This window comes from Megalobrama amblycephala, linkage group LG20 (assembly GCF_018812025.1).
Source record: "Megalobrama amblycephala isolate DHTTF-2021 linkage group LG20, ASM1881202v1, whole genome shotgun sequence".
NCBI classification, from domain to species: Eukaryota; Metazoa; Chordata; class Actinopteri; order Cypriniformes; family Xenocyprididae; genus Megalobrama; species Megalobrama amblycephala.
In genome coordinates this window covers 2,838,475-2,860,490 of record NC_063063.1, presented here as the reverse complement: position 1 = coordinate 2,860,490, position 22,016 = coordinate 2,838,475, and the positions used below count along the sequence as shown (strand labels likewise).

The 22,016-nt window shown below is 34.9% G+C and overlaps 3 protein-coding genes across 3 annotated transcripts in view; 1 reads left to right on the top strand and 2 right to left on the bottom strand.

The window, feature by feature from the left end:
* The window catches only part of lmf1 (lipase maturation factor 1), a 46,593-nt gene extending 38,907 nt beyond the window's left edge, over positions 1–7,686 (bottom strand). The window contains 5 exon segments of the mRNA XM_048170645.1: positions 5,260–5,270; positions 6,928–6,947; positions 6,949–7,068; positions 7,070–7,239; positions 7,429–7,686. Coding sequence (XP_048026602.1) covers positions 5,260–5,270; positions 6,928–6,947; positions 6,949–7,068; positions 7,070–7,239; positions 7,429–7,648 — 541 coding nt within the window. The 5' untranslated portion in view covers positions 7,649–7,686.
* Positions 7,687–8,656: 970 nt separating this feature from the next.
* sox8a (SRY-box transcription factor 8a) lies at positions 8,657–14,655 on the top strand. The gene is made up of 3 exons (XM_048171281.1): positions 8,657–9,223; positions 10,186–10,415; positions 12,632–14,655. Exons 1-3 carry the CDS (start codon positions 8,844–8,846, stop codon positions 13,240–13,242), a joined length of 1,221 nt encoding a protein of 406 aa, XP_048027238.1. The 5' UTR covers positions 8,657–8,843; the 3' UTR covers positions 13,243–14,655.
* A 4,601-nt stretch (positions 14,656–19,256) lies between these two features.
* LOC125255549 (arf-GAP with dual PH domain-containing protein 1) overlaps positions 19,257–22,016 on the bottom strand; it is a 32,026-nt gene continuing 29,266 nt past the window's right edge. Inside the window, exons 8-11 of the mRNA XM_048170856.1 lie at positions 21,521–21,583; positions 21,095–21,166; positions 20,100–20,328; positions 19,257–20,020 (exon numbers count right to left, since the gene is read on the bottom strand). Of these exons, the coding sequence (XP_048026813.1) occupies positions 19,992–20,020; positions 20,100–20,328; positions 21,095–21,166; positions 21,521–21,583 (393 nt within the window). The 3' untranslated portion in view covers positions 19,257–19,991. The remainder of the gene's footprint in view (positions 20,021–20,099; positions 20,329–21,094; positions 21,167–21,520; positions 21,584–22,016) is intronic.

Here is a 22,016-nt window from a genome sequence, read left to right as displayed (position 1 = left end):
TTCACAAGATGTAATATAAGTCTAAGGTGTCCACTGAATGTTTCTGTGAAGTTTCAGCTCAAAATACCCCATAGATTTTTTTTTAATTAATTTTTTTAACTGCCTATTTTGGGGCATCATTAGAAATGCACCGATTCAGGCTGCGGCCCCTTTAATTGCTCACGCTCTCCACCCCCTCCTGAGCTCTCGACTCTATCATTGCATAAACAAAGTTCACACAGCTAATATAACCCTCAAATGGATCTTTACAAGATGTTCGTCATGCATACTGCATGCATGCGTCGGATCATGTGAGTATGGTATTTATTTGGATGTTTACATTTGATTCTGAATGAGTTTGAGGCTGTGCTCCGTGGCTAAAGCTAACATTACACACTGTTGGAGAGATTTATAAAGAATGAAGTTGTGTTTATGCATTATATGTATATATATATATATATATATATATATTTTTTTTTTTTTACTTTTTATTATGTAATACTGGCATATACAGTAGTGGGAGTATAAAATTTTATAAATTTTATAAAAAAAAATTCCATTTTATTTTTAAGATTTTAAAGATTTAGTTCACTTCAGAATTCAATTTTCCTGATAATTTACTCACCCTCATGTCATCCAAGATGTTCATGTCTTTCTTTCTTCAGTTGAAAAGAAATGAAGGTTTTTGAGGAAAACATTCCAGGATTTTTCTCCATATAGTGGACTTCAATGGCCTCCAGACGGTTGAAGGTCAAAATTACAGTTTCAGTGCAGCTTCAAAGAGGCTTTAAATGATACCAGACGAGGAATAAGAGTCTTATCTATATGAAATGATATACTTTTTAACCACAAATGCTCATCTTGCACTGCTCTGTGATGCGCCACGTATTATGTAATCACGTTAGAAAGGTCATGCGTGACGTAGGTGGAAATACCGAGCATTTTGAAGTTGGAGAAGAAAATAAGAGGTGCTTCCACCTATGTGACCTTTCCAACATGATTACGTAAAGCGTGGTGCATCGCAGAGCAGTGCAAGACGAACATTTGTGGTTAAAAAGTATATATATATATATATATATATATATATATATATATATATATATATATTTTTTTTTTTTTTTTTTTTTTTTTTTTTTTTAGAAAATAGATAAGATAAGTCCCTTATTCCTTGTCTGGGATCATGTAGAGCTCTTTGAAGCTGCACAGAAACTGACATTTGGACCTTCAACCTGTTGAACCCCAGTGAAGTCCACTATATGGAGAAAAATCCTGGAATGTTTTCCTCAAAAAGCATTTTTTTTTTCTCCAATTGAAGAAAGAAAGACATAAACATCTTGGATGACATGGGGGTGAGTAAATTATCAGGAAATTTTAATTCTAAAGTGAACTAATCCTTTAAATACAAAAATAAGGCAAAAAAGACAAACTATAGCTACAGGTTTTGTATTACTATGCAAAAAAATGCATGAAAACAAAAAGCTGACAAGAAAAATCATACACTGACTACAGCATATTCAGTTATTAATATTTGGTTGGTTGTCTCCTTGTTTATGTGTTCATAATTTCTGGCCAAAAATGATCTTGGCACAATTTGTCATGTTTCATGTATTATGTATTATTATCACAAATAACAACTGATTTGAAGCACAACTATACAATATGATTATAAAATCTTTGACACATTTTTAATAATATTTGAGAAAATGGTATGTCAAGTTTTCTAGGCTAGACATCACTTTTGGCCACTACTGTATTATATATCTTATACATCTTATTTTTGTTTAATTTAAATGACAAAGTACTAAAATAAGTAAAACTAAAACTTAATTAAAACTATATCGAAAATAGAAACAATATAGAAAAAAGAAAAAAAAATACTAAACTTTAACCAAATTTAAAATGAAAACAAAAATTATTATAGTATATAAATCACACTAAAATAACATTGGCACAAGCCCAGAATAAAGGCCTGTTCACACAAAGACGAATAACTCTAACTCTTGGTGTGCAAAAAATAAATAAACAAAATATTATCATCTGTTTAAGCACGCACTGCTTTAAACGCTCTTTGCGCTTTAATGGATTCTGATTGTCAATGTTTTTATGGTTAATGAGCTGGAAAAAATCATTCTGAAAGTGATTCCAACAATATTGAGCTGTGGACTTCACTATTTTCTTTGAATTAAAATGATTATCACTTTAAAGTTGTAGTCTTTGTTGCGACCGAGCCTTTACAGCAGGTGCCCCGGGCATCTTTCAGACAGGAGTAAAACGATTAATCAAATATTCTCTTTAGTATTTCACTTGGCATGCAACACCACCCATGTGCGTTTCTGCTGGTTTAAAGAACAGATAAAGCAAAGAGGAATGTGCTTCGAATCTCTAAATGACTGCCACCTAAACTTCTCCTTAGAGAGCCAATCCATGCTAAATCCTGAGAGTATCAAAAATGGACAGAGAATGAAGCGTTTATTCATCAGAGATTTCATCTGGCCCTGAGCGCATTGGAACCAATGAATCGATGAGATGCAACCAAAATGTTTTGCAATGATCACTTCTAGGCAGTGTTTATGGCACAAATGCTGTAATATCTCTCTGGGAAAGAAACGTTCTTTCAGAAAGCATGGAGAGCATCCGAGCGCGGTGTTTACTTGCACAGAGCCCGTAGGTTGTTAGTGTGCAGCTCACATTGGAAAGTGGGCAGAAATCAGTGATTGGAGCGTGACAGATTTTGGAGGTGCTCACATTTATATCTCCAAAGTATCATACACAGAAGAGATGGGCGACAGAATCGCTCCAGTATCTCTGCACTATTTTTACACCCCCTAATCAGATTTCTAGACACAATTATTTGGTTTGGGACTGAATAATTCATTACATCTGCAGCTCCGCTGATTGGATTTGAGTTTTGGGAGGAGAACAGAAGATTCTGCATATTTGAAATGCCGCCATGTTCTCTTTGCACTTAATTTAGTTTACTCCTAACTGGACTCTACAGGAGTTATGAAACTTTTTTTTTTGCATGGCACTCCTATCCAAATAAAATTAAAACAGATTACCAGTTTAACACTCACACTGAAGTTACTGTTCATAAAAATGTGACAAAATGAAACTATTTATACTGCATGTATTAGAGCTGTAAATCAGACGGTTCATCACGATACGATCTGATATTGATTCTCTTACGATACCTCAAAAAAATGCTTGCAATATGATTACAATTTGCTTGGATTCAGATCAATATTATGATATTATGTGCCTTTTTTATTAAAGGAGTGGTTGATTATGATTTCACTTTTTTAACTTTAGTTAGTTTGTAATTTGCTGTTTGATCATAAACAACATCTGCAAAGTTACGACGTTAAAGAGTTATGTTAAAGAAATCACTGTTTAAGGACTACAACAAATGGCTTGTAGGGACTACAACGAGCTTCTTCCTGGGTTAGTGGCATCACTAACCCTAAAATTTACATAAGCCCCACCCCTGAGAACACACAACAAAGGGGGCGGGGCCATGTTGGGCTGCTTTAGAGAAGAGGAAGAGTTGTTGTAGTAGAGTGTTGTTGTCATGCCGTCATTTTACGCCGGACTGCTTCACAAACGAAGGGTCAATTCAACCACAAAAGATGAACATGACGACACATGCTAGTGGATGAGTTGAATCAACTCCACAGCAAACTACATCAAATTTATCCACTAACCATTCCAGAAACGTCCAGTTTCATTCTAAAAGTTGTAACTTCTTCCTGAGTCTCTCCATCAGTGTCGACTCCGGTTTGAACAATGTAAGTTACTGACAATCCTCATTTTGGCTGCGTGAGATTCTCCAGCTTTGTTGTTGTTGAGCTGTTAAAGCTCCGCCCTCTTCTGGAAAGGGGCCGGGAGCAGCAGCTCATTTGCATTTAAAGGGACACACACAAAAACGGCGTTTTTTTGTTACGTCTGTTTGTTGTTAGGATGACAAAACAAGTTTTAAAAAAGTTTTAGGTCTGCCTCAGAGGTCTAACAGCGCTCATCACTGTCAGAATGAGTGACTGGCCAATCAAATCAAAGAAGGCGGGGCTTACTGTTCACAGAAGACGAGTGTGAATTTTAATGCAACGCTTTCGTTTAAGCAGTGAAAGAGTGTGTGGCAAGTAAGTAGCAAAACATTTCATATTTGATGACTGTTTTATGATTGAAATATTCAGTGACCGACAGTAATATACAGTGATGCAAACTACTCTTCATAAAAAAATGTTTATTTTGCAGTTTTGAATTGAAAATATGCTATTATTTGAATATGATATGATTAACGTAATTCTTAACTGAATGTGACAAGAAACATTTTGCATTTTTAACATATCAGACATATAAATACGAGTGAATCTATTTTTAAAAATATATATTATTTGCAAATAGTTTAAATTGATTATTTAACTACAATAGACCTGGAACTTTTATCGTTCTTATTTCTTTTTTCGTTATTCTCTTAAATTCCTTTTAATCATTTAATTCCTTTTAATTAAAAACAATTACCCAATAATATTACCTAATATAATTAACTAATACATACATACATAATACATAGATTATATATATATTTATTAGATTTTATGCACTTTGCATCGATGCATCATATCATTAGTTATTTGATCGATGTATCAATCCATATTGATGTAGTGTGACATTCCCTGGTATGACTACTATTAAAAATGGATAAAGATTTATAATCATCTGAAATCCATTACAGTGACATTACACTTTTACATGCACTTGGATTGATCCCTAAAACCAGGAACGGCTTTAAATGACAAAATTGGTGTAAAACACAAAAGAAATATTCAAATATAAATAAAAAAACATGTTCTTGTCTTCCATTCAACAATGGACCTAAATAAAAACCTGATTGGCCAATTGAGCCCATTTGTGGCTTTCTTGTTTATCTGGAGAATTTGGATTTTGGTGGGATGGAACGTTTAAAGTGGCCGCTCACAGATGTGGTAAAAAGGCTGGGGTAAAAGTTCAGATGAATCAGCCAGCATGAACGCTCATCTCCCCGCTGCGAGCTGGCGCAGTGTTCACGTCTTACCCAACGGATTTGGCTTCTAAGCCTCAATCGGTCACACTTGTGCAGATCCTAAATCAAACCTCTAAACACTGAAGGGAATTCTGGGAGAAGAGGCTCTGGTTTACTCTTGAGTTCTGTTAATTCATTTAAAGTGTTGTGTGAGGATATGCTACTAGAAATCAAAGAGTGCATGGCATGATTTCACAACAATGCGAGAGATGATTACTCACCAAAAGAGTACCTGGATAAAAGAAAAGAAGAGAAATATATGAGATTAAATTCATTTTCGCCACATGAAAGTATGAGAGCCCATTTTCACCACATAAGAAAAAAACTCATGATTTGATGAACCATAACTCATAAGGCATAATTATGGATGAAAGTCGAAATTATGACAAAGTCTTAATTATGAGAGTCAATTTTGTGGTCATAAATAATTTTAGAACATAGTTTTGACTTTTTATGTCATTGTTTTTTGTCAATTTCAACGCATGTAATAGTTTATCTTTTTTATCACATCAATTTAGACTTTTTATCTCATGATTATGACTGAGCAATTCATAATTTTAACAGTCACTTTTTGTCAATTATGGCTTTTTATCTCATAGTTCTGACTTGTGTCGTTGATTTTTAAGTCCAATTTCATAAGGACAAAATTTTGACTGTCTATTGACATACCAAGTCATAATTATGAGACAAAAAGTCCTAAATTATGTGATAAAAAGTCATAATTATTACATAATTGACAAAAAAAAACAATGACATAAAAAGTCAAAACTATGAGATAAAAAGTCATTATGAGATAAAACGTTGAAATAATGTGGAAAAAGCCATGACAGTGTCATAATTTTGAGTGCCGAATTTATCATAATTTCGACTTTTTATCTCATATTTACTGAGCATATTATAATTTTGACTTTTCACAATTATGACTTAGTTTCTCATAATTTCAAGTAATTTTTTTGTCATAATTATGGCTTTTTATGACTTGTCATTGTTTTTTGTGACTTGTCATAATGACAATTTTTTTTATGAGATAAAATGTCACAATTGTGAGACAAAACATTGAAATTATGTGAAAAATGTCAATGACAAAGTGTCATAATTTTGAGTGCCAAACATTTTTTTCTTAATTATGACTTTTGAACTTTTTATCTCATTATTACTTAGTATGTTCTAATTTTGACTTCCAATTATGAATCTCATAATTTTAAGTCATTTTTGTCATAATTATGGCTTTTTAACTCTGTTAAAATTCTGATTTGTCAAGTTTTTTTGGTCATAATTTCAACATTTTGACAGTCAAGAAAGACATACTATAAGTCATAATTATGAGATAAAATGTTGAAACGATGTGAAAAAAAATGCTATAATGACTTGTCTATTTTGAATGCCAATTTTTTTGTCATTATTATGACTTGAACATTTTTATTTCATAATTATTACTCAGTACGTTATAATTTTGACTGCTCACAAATATGACTCATCTCATAATTTAAGTCATTTTTGACATAATTATGTTTTTTATCTCATAGTTCTGACTTGTCATTGTTTTTTGTCATAATTTCGATTCATGTCATGGTGAAATTTTGACAGTCAAAAATGACATACTAAATCATAATTATGAGATAAAATGTCAAAATTATGAGATAAAATGTTGAAATGATGTGGAAAACATGTCATAATGACATTTAAGTCATTACTATGATTTACATAATCATGATTTTTTCTTATGTGGCAGAAATGTGCTTCATATAAAAAGCATGGGAATGCTGTAGGTGTGACAAAATTCATTTTTCTCCATCAAAATGGCATAATTCAATCTAATTTTATTGCAATAATGACATGAGAAAGATCAGTGTGTGTGTGTGTGTGTGTGTGTGTGTGTGTGTGCTCACCAAAGCTGTCCGACATTCACGAATAGAGTGGTACAGGATCCACAGTATTCCCATAATGATCATATTGGCTCTTCCCATGAGCAAGACAAACCCCGAGAGTGCCATCCCTGCCAGAGCGATGCCATCCAGGTTGGCATCCAATATCACTCCAATCCATAAACCAGAGGACTGAAGGAGTGTAGGCCAGGGCCGCAATGCCAATCTTGCCACCCACATAGCGCTTGACGCTCCTCAAGTAGTCCTTGCATGGCATGAGCCCTTTTTCTCCAATCAGTTGTTTATTCTGGTTGTAAGCCACAGTGAATGCCACAACTAGAAAAGATATGATTTCACACTTGAGTTATTATACACAGATACATATTATAGTGTGTGTGTGTGTGTGTGTGTGTGTGTTTCACATATGCAAACTCATATCTAGTAATTGTAACTAATGTGATGTAACCAATTGTGTCTGCTCTCTTAGCAACTGCATCCTGTAGAGTGGCCACCTGTCGAACTCACAGTAGATGAAAGCAATGGCTCGCAGTAGCAGGATGCGCGTGAGCCAGTAGGTTCCGGTTTGTGACGAAACGCCCACTTTCTTGTCATATTTGGTCGAGGGTTCGTCTTGCGCTGTCTCGCTGCAGCTGTCGTGTGAAAGACTGTCTGAAACAAGCGGATCACCACGTCGCTTTCTTAGGAAACTTTCGCTGCTCTCAGGACTCTCACTGGAGGACGCCATACTGTCCAAGTGCTCTGCACATGCGCAAGAAATCACGCGCAGCGGACTGACCAATCAGAGGACAATGCGCTTCTGCCAACACAACCTTCAGACTGATCTTCTGTAGTTCATGTTAAGTTAATGTATTCTACTCGACTTGGTAATAATTGTTGAAATAAAAACTGTTCACCGTATATATATATATATATATATATATATATATATATATATATGTGTGTGTGTGTGTGTGTGTGTGTGTGTGTGAAATATAGCCTATACATATATATATATATATATATATATATATATATATATATATATATATATATGTGTGTGTGTGTGTGTGTGTGTGTGTGTGTGTGTGTGTGTGTGTGAAATATGTATATATATATATATATAGATGTCAACATTTGAAGTGGACAACTTTGATGAAAGGTTTTGATCCACTTCAAATGTTGATTACTATATATATTTTTTGGGGCATGTTGTCACAATGCGGGGTCAAAAAGAATATGCCATTAAACTTTACAGCGAAATTCAGGAAATATTTTGTTTACATCAATATTGTGCTTAATAACTTGTATAAAAACAACTTCATGAGAAATGAACAAAGTTCAGCCTTTGAGTTCAAATCTTCCATCATTATATAATAATGAATATTAGTGTGTTTTTATTGTCTTCACTTGTTGTTTACACAACACTTAAAGCAAAAATATGACAATAATTTGTGCAATGTATTATGGAAAAAAAAAAAGTTATATTTTTTTCACATACAAAATATTGCAGTGTTTTATTCAAGTCATGTTTATTGAGTTAACCTACAAGTGTTTTCATAAAATACAGTGGGCGCTGATTGGATTATGCAGGGAACCCATGAGCAGTTATGGCATTATGGTCTAATTTGTTAGTCAATTATGTTCAATTAACTGAAAAAGTTGCTGATGTCCTGGACAGACCAATTGGTGAAGTTGCGCAAAAGCTTCTCCTCCAATGAGACGAGAGAAGGAGGAGCGCGAGAGTACAGAAGCCTCACAAAAACTTCTCTCTTACCAACAAGTTGTGAAATGTTGCCAGTTCATCCGCCAGTGTTGATCGACGGAGGCGTGAGATTCAAGAAACCGAGAAATCAGTAGGTTTATCTGGAATATATGCCAGCGCGCGCTGCGCGTAAAGTTATACGTTCTTCAGCTTACGTTTCTCCAGCGAGGATTTTAAAATGTCCAAGGAGCCGGATAAAACTAGTTCTGGGACAGAAAGCTCTTTTATCGGCGATGCAGACTCTGATTCACCGTCCTCTCCATCAGTGTCCGACGAACAAGGGTCGCAAACCGGCACCGGCAACCGGGCGGACAGCGAGGAAGACGCCCGTTTCCCCCCGTGCATCCGAGATGCCGTGTCGCAGGTTCTCAAAGGCTACGACTGGTCCCTGGTGCCGATGCCTATGCAGGGTAGCAGGTCTTTGAAAGACAAGCCTCACGTCAAGAGACCCATGAACGCGTTTATGGTGTGGGCGCAGGCTGCGCGCAGGAAGCTGGCGGATCAGTACCCGCATCTGCACAACGCCGAGCTCAGCAAGACCCTGGGCAAGTTATGGAGGTACACATTTTACGTTGCGTTATGCAAATGATCTAGGCCTACGTACACAAAGAGTTATTAAACTACAGCATTGGTGTCGGCTTGTGTATGGCAAGCTACTTGTATGTTACTAGCCAATCTTTTTAACTGGTTATATTCAGCATCACTTAATCAACATTAGTTTACAACAAAACTCATTTTATGGGTTAAATCAGGCTCTTTAAAGTAACAAAAGCAGGTTAACACTTTTTACAGTGCTAAATCAGATTGTTTCAAATACTTACTAGGATTTATAATTAAATAGACCTGTATTAAGTGTTTAATCTTACTAGTGAGATTTTTAATTGAACTGTAAAGCAGTAACATTTCAGATTAGCTATTTAACAAATCAAAAACAAATGTGACTACAGGGATTAATCATTTCTCATACAAGGCAAGACAAGTATCTCATATAATAAGTGTTTAGTTACTAGTAAAACTGGAATAGGTGCAAACAATAATTCATAATACATAGTCTGATGCGAATAGTGACTATAGTAGCAAAGAAAGTTGGGTAAGACTTTACAATAAGGTCTCATTCTTTACAGCATTTTTTAACATTTGTGCACAGTGCATTAACTAATGTTAACAGATACAAAATCATCTTAAAAATGTGTTTGTAAATGTTACATTAAGATTGAAAAATGCCAGAAGTATTGTCCATAATGTTAACAAATGAAACCTTATTGGAAAGTGTTACTGAAAGTACTAGTGACTAATTGAGCATGTGCTAGTCATTGTTGGGAAAAAGTGCTTGTATTAATAACAGAAGCTACTAAAAGTGACGTAGTTTAAAGGAATAAATGCTATATTCTGTGGAGCTGCTTGTAAACCATCTGGAGCGAGATGGTCTACATCTGCATTAGCTTCCATCTAAATCCGGATCTTTGGTTTCTGAATGTACATTTGTATGTCATTCACACACTTTCTCACGGATTGTCCAGGCTGCTCTCTGAGAGCGAGAAGAGGCCATTTGTGGAAGAAGCAGAGAGACTGCGACTCCAGCACAAGAAAGACTATCCGGATTATAAGTACCAGCCACGGAGACGGAAGAGCCTGAAGCCGGGTCAGAGTGAACTGGACGCGGGAGCTGAGAAGATCCATCATCCATCGGATCAAATGTACAAGACGGAAGCGGGAATGAGAGGGATGCACAATCAACCGGTCCATGGTGGTGAGTTATGCAAGATCCACTGTCTTACAAATTGGGTTGTACCATATTAGTGGTCGACCGACATTGATTTTTTTTATTGCAGATGCCGATATCTATAAGAGCTGATGACCGATATATACACTGTGATGCTAACCTGCGATTGTTACCTTAAAGAGCTGTTTTTTTTTACTTGCTTTACATGCATAACATTTGCTAAAATTAAATTTATTTTCACTGTTAGTAATATGGTGTGGGCTGTTATTATGGCTGTTATTAATATAGAATTATATATCATTTATAATATACACAATAATATTATATATATATATTATTTAATTAGAAATCATTTGAAAAGGAATTATATGGGAATTTACAGATTTATACTTTAGATGGCAACTTATTTTGTAATCCTACTATAGTATTTTTCACAAATAGAAATATTTGAATAAAAAGGAATTAAATACTGTAACCAGGTAAGTCTATGTGCACTAGGAAACATATTTTCTTAAATAAAGACCATGCATTGCTAATTTTACACACAGTACACAGCAAATACATTGAAAAAATGTTACCCTAAAAATGAAAAAAGTCAAAAACATTATTTTGCATCATTGAATCAACCTTAATACATTAATTTATAACAGCAAAATAGTTTTTTTTTTTATGGGTTAAATCAAGTAAAAACAGCCCTTTAAGGTAATAATTGCAGGTTACCACTTTTTACGGTGTATGACATGAATATGACATACACATTGGCCAAACACTATAATATATGCAAGTTTATTTTTTTAAAATAACGCAACCCAACAAAACAAAACATATTTGATGTTTCCATCCCAGTTGGAATCTCCAAAATTATTAATATTGCTGAATTTACCAAATTACATTAATTTATATCAGTTGATCAATATATTAATACCATATCGGCCAAGCAGAATATTTGAAAAATGTCTAATATCGGCCGATATATCGGTCAACCAGTATACTAAATACTATATATGCATGTTTAGTTTTTTCCAACTCAACCTAACAATACATATTTAATGTTTCCATCCCACTTGGAATCTCCAAATTATTTAACATTGCTGAATTAACCTAAATACATTAATTAATTAATTTATTATAATCTGGCAATATATTAATACCATATCGGCCAAACAGAATGATTGAAAAATGCCAAACATTGGCCGATATATAGATCTTGGCAATATATCGGTTGGCCTCTATACTATATGCAAGTTTATTTTTTTCCAACTCAACCCAACAAAACTTGTTTGATGGAATCTCCAAAAGTATTAATATTGCTGAATTAACCAAAATACATTAATTTATGCCAATCGACCAATATATTAATATCATATCGGCCAAACAGAATATTTAAAAAATGTCTAATATCGGCCAATATATCGGTCAACCACTATACTATATATTGTACATGCATGTTTAGTTTTTCATGTTATTTAACTCAACCCAACTATACATATTTAATGTTTCCATCCCACTTGGAATCTCCAAAAATATTAATTAATATTGCTGAATTAACCTAAATACATTAATTAATTAATTTATACTAATTGGACAATATATTAATACCATATCGGCCAAACAGAATGATTGAAAAATGCCAAACATTGGCCGATATATAGATCTTGGCGATATATCGGTTGGCCTCTATACTATATGCAAGTTTATTTTTTTCCAACTCAACCCAACAAAACTTGTTTGATGTTTCAATCCCAGTTGGAATCTCCAAAAGTATTAATATTGCTGAATTAACCAAAATACATTAATTTATGCCAATCGACCAATATATTAATATCATATCGGCCAAACAGAATATTTAAAAAATGTCTAATATCGGCCAATATATCGGTCAACCACTATACTATATATTGTATATGCATGTTTAGTTTTTCATGTTATTTAACTCAACCCAACTATACATATTTAATGTTTCCATCCCACTTGGAATCTCCAAAAATATTATTTCATTTTTTTTAATAAACCTAAATATATTAATTTATACCAATAAAATTAAGTTAAAAAAAGCTCTTTAAGGTTACAGTTGCGGATAAAATTTTTTACAGTGTATGACATGAATACAACATACAAATCAGCCAAACAGAATGGTTGAAAATTGCCAATTATCGGCCGATATATCGGTCTTGCCGATATATCGGTTCACCCCCATTCTACTAACTATACCCAACAAACCATATCTGATGTTTCTGACCCAGTTCAAGCGCACGGCCCTCCGACGCCTCCAACCACCCCGAAGTCCGATCAGCATCAAAGCGCGAAGCGTGCCACGGAAAACACGAGACAGAACATCGACTTTAGCAACGTGGACATATCGGAGCTCAGCAGCGACGTCATCGGCAGCATGGGCCCGTTCGACGTGCGTGAGTTCGACCAGTACCTGCCGTTAAACGGCCACACCGAGAACAACGGCGGGCAGCACTCCAGCCCCGGCTGTTTCAGCGCGTCCTATCACCATCACGGCAGCGTTTCGGCATGGAACAAGGCGTCCGGGTCACCGTCCACATCCTCGCATAACCAGTCGAGCCAACAAAGGCCGCTCATTAAAACAGAACAATTGAGTCCTTCTCATTACGGAGAGTCTCACGGGTCGCCGACCCAATCTGAACTGAGTGACTGTCCTGACATGCAGAACTCGACGTACTTCACCACATTTTCTGGGTATCCTGCTGGTATTTATCAATATCCGTACTTCCATTCCTCCAGGAGATCATACGTGACTCCTGTTCTCAACAGTTTGTCCAGTCCATCTCATAGTCCCGGTGCAAACTGGGAGCAACCGGTTTACACGACTTTAACGCGCCCCTGATGCCATCGTGAGAATTATGGGACTTTGTGGCATATGAAGACATTTGCTGATACTTTAAGATGTTTTATCTTGCCATTTCTGGTCATTTTGACCTTTAGATTTTCTGGAAACACTTTACAAAGGTCTCATTTGTTAACATTAATTAATGCATTCGCTAACATCTTTGTTAACTTTATTAGTAAAATCGAATTGTTCAATGTTTGTTCATGTTAGTTCACAGTGCTTTAACAAATGTTAACAAATACAACTTTAGATTTTAATAATGTTTAAATTACCATTGACTAATGCTTTAGAAGTATTTTCATTGTCAGTTCATGTTAACTAATGTAGTTAACTAATGTTAACAAATGCAACCGTTATTGTAAAGTGTTACTGATTTTCCTGACGATTTTTGGGCTCACTTTTCAATATTGAATGTTTTGTGTTTATACTATGGTCTGGATAAAAGTGTTTTTGTTTTGTTTGTTTGTTTTTTTGAGGGGGGGGGGGGGATGCAATAGACTGATTTCTCTCGTCGATATTCCAAACGCTATTTAAATGCAATCATGTCTTTTTTGCTAAATGCAATTAAAATGTAAAATGAACGAATGTGAAATTCTGCCTGATGTCTTTACTATTGAGAAAGGCCTAGTCTTAACTGTCAAGCTAGCGAGATAACTTAGATTACAGTCCGAAATGAAGCTACTATGTGAGCTTAATCTAAATATTGGAGAGATGCTAGTATAAAACAGAGCCTTTACAAAGCCAAGATACAGCGAGGGAGAGCAGAAAGAGAGAGGGCTGATTCTGAATGACAGTGTCTCAAAGGGCTCTTTGTTTTCATTATAAAAGAGGCATTAATTAAGGGAGGGAACAAAACAAATACAAAGCAGAAAATCATTACCACTGCCGTTACATGAAAGAAGAGCACAAGAACAGACGCTACCCTCTGCTATTTGGATAAACAGCAACAAAAGCAGCAGAAAATGCATAAATTGACTGCAGGATAAGAGAATAAGTTCTTCATGCTGTGGAAATGAGCCAGTGATTTCAAAGCAGATGGGTGTGGGTGGACTAGGACTTATTTTCCTTTCACTACATTTTATTACATTGATGATTTCGAAGTGGAGAATGTAATTAGTGTTGACATGTACAGCACGCATCATTTTACTTGCGGACATTATTGGGTCTTAAAACTGGACGGTACACAGTAAGCACTACAAGGTTACGATTTTCATTCCTAACGTAATTATGATGGTGTATTATGTTCAGTTGTTATTGTATTCAGATTTTGGGGCACTGATTTCACTCTTAGATTTGTGTGTTTTTTTGTCATTGTGATCTATATTGGAAGAGTCATAAACAATGACAAAAAAAGAAGTAAACAAACATTCACGCTGAGCTATTTAAGAGACCCCCAGATAAAGACAACTTAACACACATCAAAAGTGTTATAGAAGAAAAGCTGACTATGATTACAGCAGGTCAAAGGTCAATCTATAACACATAAAGCTGAGTTTTATATTGGACTGGTGATCCAAGTGCTTCCAGTGTTTCCAAGAAATCTTGAGATATGTATATTTTGTGTGTGTGTGTGTGTGTGTGTGTATATATATATATATATATATATATATATATAGCCTACACAACTGTTTCCTTAAAAATAGTTCCAAACAAAATCTAAAACACAGTAGTGGTGTTTCATTCCAGAATGAATCAGTGCTTTTGAACGAATCGGTTGAGTGATTAATTCAATGACTCACTCATAAATAGACCTATTTTGTGTTTGCAAAGAGCAATGACATTCTTTTGTGGGTGGAGTCTACCTGGTGGCAGAAAATGGCAGTTCTGCAGTAGCAGTCTGTGGAAGCCACGGAATAAAAGAATAAAAAAAGTTAATTTCGAGTTTATATCTTACAATTCTGACTTTTTTTTCTCGCAAATCCGAGTTTATGTCTCACAGTTCTTAGAAGGAAAAACAGAATTGTGAGATATAATCGTTATTTTGTCTTTTTTAAGTTTATATCTAGCAATTCTGACTTTTTTCCCCTCAGAATTGTGATATAAACTCACAATTGCGAGTTATAAAGTCTGAACTGGGAGATACAAACACACAAATACAAGAAAATAAGTTAGAATTGTGAGATAAAAATGTTTAAAAGTTATCTATGTAAAATGTTATAGGTTAAAATATTATTTCATAACTGCTATGAACTGCATATGTCAGTATTATGTAGACTTACTGTTTAGATCAGATCCATGCTTTAATAGTAGACTGATCATTGCAGGTTTCATCAGTCCAGTCTGAGACTTGCAACATAAACATCTGTGTTTAGCTTCAAAGGGCGTCTTCAGTGACGGTATTCTATAAAAATGAAGACTTTATTTTTTGCATTCCGAATTCTGACATCCAAAGGCACAACAAAATATTTTTCTCTTATTGTGTGGATTTTGCCCATTTTCCTTCACTTGTTACTGCTGTTTTTCTGCCACCATTATGCGTGCAGCTGCAAGTGATATAACTGTGACATCTGCTGCAAATTGGTCTATACGGTCACCTTTTACGATGAATGAATCAGTTGAATGAATGATTCAATGACTCACTCATTTGTCACCACCTACTGGCCTCACTTTGTAACATGAATACACTGCTGTAGGCTATAATATGTTATATACGACATATATCCAAACTATAATGTGTCTGACAACTTGGACAGAAAATATGCATCTTCGAAACGTTTTAGATTTTCATGTTAGGGGCAAAATTCAAGTGCTTTTGATGTTTGATAAAATAAGGCCACAATGCTGCTGTTCTAAAACCAAGATTCACACCCTCATCAAACATAGTGTGTAAGCGGTGACTGGTGCGATGGCTTTACCTTCTTGGATCAGTCTTATGAAGTAAATAGGATGTCCAGTGCTTGTACGACTCCACCCTAATTTAATGATTTCCTGCTGGGTTGCAAACAGCCTCCTGCTGTGTCTGTGTGAGTTAGTGTCTCCCAACTTCACTTGCACAGCCTGGACGCCAATGACAACAAGCAGCCAGACAGAACCAACATTGACTTACCCACAGTTCCACGGGGCAGTGGAGCCAGGCTGATGGGGAAGGAAAGCAGTGGAATGCATCAGGTCAGGCAACAGTGTCTGACAAACCCCTTCAGACACAGACACACACACACACACACACACACACACACACACACACACACACACACACACACACACCAATGTTCTGAGAACATGCAATTCTGACCATAAAAATAAATTAAATTTGTTCTGTTGTTTAAGGTACACTTACATTGAAAATTATGAAAATACTCAATATTTTTAAAGGATACAATATCTGTGAATTTCATTTTATATATTCATATATAGTACTGCCATGTCTTATTTTACTACCATTGAGATACTATTATATATATATATATAATTTTTATTAGTTTTTATTTTTGTGTTTTCCATTTTAATTTTAAAGTTTTTGTAATCTTATTGATTTTTCATTTTTATTCAGTTAAATATTAATGATTTGAGTGATACAGCGATGCAAAAATAAGACTGTATGGCACCACTATATAATATATGAATATATAATAAAATTAAATGCGCAAAAAATGTATCCTTTAACAGTCTTGATATTGCAATGTTTTTTAATCATAAAAATAAATGTAGTAGAAGCACTTGCAATATGTAAACGCACCTAAAGCCCAAAGTATAGTTCACTTTTTACGCATGCGCGAGGGTCAGTGCGCGTGACGCGAACATTTTTGTAATTAGTTTATCCACAAGGTGGCAACTCTGCCCTGGGGACTCGATTCACAAGAAGAAAACCTGCATAAACAGAACAGACCTGAACATACAAGCTACAGCGACAATGGAGGCCTATATAGATGACAGATTGTTCGAAGAGATTAGCGAGAGATGGCTCAAAACTGCGCATGCGTCGAACGCATGTGTACGGGGTACGAGTCAAATGACGTATAACTTGCACAGGCTGTGCGTTAGACCGTACGTGTATGCTAGCGTACACTTAAAAAAGGGGGGGAAAAGGAAGTATACCCAAGGCTTTAAACAACAGCAGAAAACATTTTTTAAAGTTAATTCTTAAGTTAGCCCTTAGTTTAGTTCTGTTCGTTGTCTGGTATTGTCTTTACATGTGTGAAGTGGTTAAGTTGATTTTTCCCTTCTGAATAGCCTTCTTTGTTGTTTTCACTGCGACATGTGCTTTTATTTATTTTAAACTCGACAGGACCTTCTTGGTCCTAAAATATGCAAATGCTTTTCAGACCAGAAAAATCTAACTTTACAAAAAGCACCATGGTGTCATCATGGTACAGTGATGATATTAGATGTACTTTCATATATACCGTGGTACTGAATGATTTTTACATTTTAATTACAGGACAGCCTGGAATACTTGATTGTTATTGGTCAGTAACTGCGTTCCACAGTCTCTTTCTTCAAACAAAACAAACTCATTTAGACTCAAATATTTAATGTCCATGTATTTATTCATAAGTAGCCGCATAATAAGCAGGATAATGTACAATCAGACAGTCATTATCACAAAATAAAGCACTTCTCGCTGGGGTCCTGATCAACCTTATTTAGTTTATTTTAAAATAACGACGACACTGTCCTTTACCATGGTACAAGTCCCCAAAAAAAAAAAAAAAAATGGTAATGCTGACACATTTTCATTGGTAAACATTCACTAACCCTTTAAACAAATCAGAAGAAAAACACCTGAATAGCATCATAACCTGGACAAGAGGACCTGCGGTAAGAAGAACTGAGCTCAAGTCAGATAGTTCATAAGGATCAAATTATTATCACAACCTGCTATCTAAACATTCATATCCATTATATAAAACCTGTAGAATTTTCTTATGTATCCTTCTAAGTCAACAGATATAGTCTGGGTGAAATTAAGGATATTGTATATAAAGTAGTGGTCAACTGGTGTGTGTCGCAGATACTGATATTCATAAAGCTATATATATATATATATATATATATATATATATATATATATATATATATATATATATATAAATGCAATTGCTTAAATTAAATACATAATATTCACTCAATAAAATCATATCTGAAAACCCTTTTTACCTTTTGACTAAGATTAGGGGAACTATCACTAGTCTTAATCATTCAAGTGAGCTTGGTTTTTGGCAGATAATCTCAATTTGGCCAAATATCGGCCGATATATCACTAATATCAACCCTATTCTGCATAAAAAAGAACTGATGGGCACATGCTTCCTAATCTGTGATATGCTTCCACCTAGTGGAGGAAAATAAATCAAGAACAGAACTGTCTTCATGATGTATGGAAATCTGACACATGCACCCTGCACAGACAACAAAAGTAGTATGTAGTATATTAAATTAACTGCCCTTCATATTGATCATATCAGTTTTCTAACAGGGTCTTTAAGATGAACGAAACCCCTATGATGCAAAAAATGATTTTCTTCCTCAGTATTTTTGTCTTGTTTACAGGTACAATATCAAAACATTCTTAAAACAAGATACATTTACTTGAGAAGCAAGAATAAAGTGAATTTATGCTTAAAATATGAACAAATATCTGCTAATGGGGTCAGAAAAATTTACTTAATTCAAAGTGAAAACTTTTTTTTTAAAGGTGTACTTGATTATGATTTCACTTTTTTAACTTTAGTTAGTGTCAACGCTGGATTTGCACAAAAGATGAACATGACAGCACATGCTAGTGGATGAGTTGAATCAACTCCACAGCAACTACATAAATTTATCCACTAACCATTCAGAAACGTCTAAAAGTTGTAACTTCTTCCTGAGTCTCTCCATCAGTGTCGACTCCGGTTTGAACAATGTAAGGCTGAACACCGTTACTGACAATCCTCATTTTGGCTGCGTGAGATTCTTCAGCTTTGTTGTTGTTGAGCTGTTAAAGCTCCGCCCTCTTCTGGAAAGGGGGCTGGGAGCAGCAGCTCATTTGCATTTAAAGGGACACACACAAAAACGGCGTGTTTTTGCTCACACCCAAATAGGGGCAAATTTGACAAGCTATAATAAATGATCTGTGGGGGATTTTGAGCTGAAGCTTCACAGACACATTCTGGAGACACCAGAGACTTATTAGTATATTACATCTTGTGAAAGGGATGTCTTCTTTAGGCAAAATCTCAATTTAGGTTCTTTTTTTTTTCCAGAAAACAAAGAAATCGCATGGCATTCTGCTTCTCAATTAAATGTTTAGATATTTGTACTGCAAAACAAGACAAAAATACTGAGTAAGAAATCATTTTTTGCAGTGTAGTCATGTTGCGTAGCGTCAGAGGATCCACTACTCTTCACAGCAGCATTTGCTTGGATAATCCAATAAATAACATCAGTCAAAACACACTGGGAAAAAAAACCGCAACCGTTTTGTGACGTTGCTCACCTTGTAATTTACAGATTAAATGTTACGTTTAAGAGCGATGAACAACATTCACATGCCATATTTGTACAGTAGCTTGGCTGACGACACCAGTATGTCTGCTTTGGTAACACATAGTGACATTCACGACAACTAAGCTTCAGCGTTGCTGCTGGAGACGTTGTCAACACAGTCCAGTGTCCAGTTCTTTAGTACCAAATCAAGGTAGGAAGGGGCTGTTTCAATGCACTCGCTCTGTCCGGAGCACTTCCATGTACGCCATTGGACAGATTTTGCTGTTGATTGTCCAGTCTGTCCCGCCTGTAGCATATCAGCCGGTCTGCAGCCGGCATCAAGGCTTGTGCTTGAAATGAGCCTCGACTGGAGAGAGAAATGAAGGAGCATGTAAATTAAATCCAATTAATCAACTCTCACTGAGGATTTGTTCTATTGTGTGTACCTGCGTACTCCTGCGGCATCATGGGTCGGTTGACGACTCTCTGAAAGGCAGCGATCCAGTCCTTCTGCTCTGCTTCTGTTTCACAAGCGAACAGGAACTTCCTGTCAGGAGTTTCAATAGTGATCCCGTACTTCCAGTGGTATCCTTGGGTAGCGGGCGGCAGGCCAGGCACCACCGTATAGCTGTTCTCCTTACTGCCGATGAACACCTCGCCACGTGCGTATGCATCCTAAAAGAGTCAATATAATATAATATAATATAATATAATATAACAAACATGATTTACAAATATATATATTTTTTAATTTAAAAATAACTTGCTACATAATCATATTTAATTTTATTAAATAAATATGTGAAATGTAGTACTACATAGTGATTAAAGTGAGTAAATAGTTTATTATATTAATTATATTATATTATTAATAAAGCATATTATAAAACTATCTTTGATTTTAAAATATATAATTTTATTTCAACACATTTCTTTATAATAAATTACATTTTATTTTATATAAATATGTAAATAAAATTAAATAAAATAAAAACTTGCTACAAAATCATTTAATTTTATTAAATAAGTATATGTGAAATGTAGTACTACATAGTACTACTAATATAATATAATATAAATGTTTAACAAAAATAAATGGTATTGTATCATATTACATTGTATTGTGTTATAATAATATTTTACATTAAAAAAAGATATATATATATATTATAATTTTATTAAATGTTAATGTATTAATTGTGGTACTGCTTTAACATAGTAATATAATACAATAAAATAAATAAATGATAATCTATTATATTGTATTATTAATATAACAATAGAATACAAAATCATTTTCTTAATTTTTAATGTTATCTTATATATTAGTAAAAGTTATAAGCAGTAGTATATGGTATACGTGTGTGAAGGTTGAGAGTTACACAGCAATTTGGAAATAAAATTTAACCAGAAAAAAGTCTAAATATCAACTTTTACTCACCAAGGGATCTTTAAAGTACATTAGTCTCCTGTCGTCCATGGTGAACCATCGTTTCTTAAAGCCCTCTGTGTGCTAAAAAACAGAAGACTCAATATGAATCAATGTTAACAATAGCATTAGTAAGGGAAGTTGTACAGACGGCAGGTCATTATCACTCCGGAGGGCTTTATTTTGTGACTGTACATTATCTGGCTTATTACACGACTACTTACCAAATAAATAAATAAATAAAAGGATATGCAATATTGATTTCACTTAAAATGGTTTATTGTGCAAGAAGAAAGAGTGATATGAAAATAGCACGACTCTGTAAGAAAGAGGTTGCCTGGAATTAAGGCGCAATAAAAGCTTCAGTGACAGGTTGACGGCGGTGGACTACACCTCTTTCCTGAATGCTGATGAAGATGATAAAGTAAAAACACTCACCCGTGGGCCTGTTTTCTCCATGTAACCTTCCTTCATGAAGTTCCTTGTAAGTCTGGGTACCAGCTAAATCACAACCAAACACAGACGGAGAAGTCAATGTGTGCGAGTGGATGCTTTTTAAACATGCACTGATATTTGAAAGGGAGAAATTGTTATTAATATAATAAATATTAATATTTCATCATTTCGATTATATGATGATTTCAAAACACTGCTTCACGAAGCTTTTCGAAGCTTTTGTTTCGAATCAGCGGTTCGGAGAGTGTATCCCCCAGTGGTGAAACATTTCGAAAAATTTCGAAACACTTATGACGTAACCAAGCCTCGTTTACTGAAATCACGTGACTTTGGCAGTTAGAAACATGCTCTGAATCACTGATTCAAAACAAAAGATTCATAAAGCTTCATGAAGCAGTGTTTTGAAATCGCCCATCACTAGAAATTGTTGAATAAAGTCGTTATTTCGTTTTTTTGATGCACAAAAAGTATTCTCGTC

Coding starts and splice junctions, on each gene's coding strand:
- sox8a (XM_048171281.1), top strand. CDS start 8,844: ATGTCCAAGGAGCCGGATAAAACTAGTTCTGGGACAGAAAGCTCTTTT. Junction 9,224..10,185: donor ACCCTGGGCAAGTTATGGAG/GTACACATTTTA, acceptor CGGATTGTCCAG/GCTGCTCTCTGAGAGCGAGA. Junction 10,416..12,631: donor CAATCAACCGGTCCATGGTG/GTGAGTTATGCA, acceptor TTTCTGACCCAG/TTCAAGCGCACGGCCCTCCG.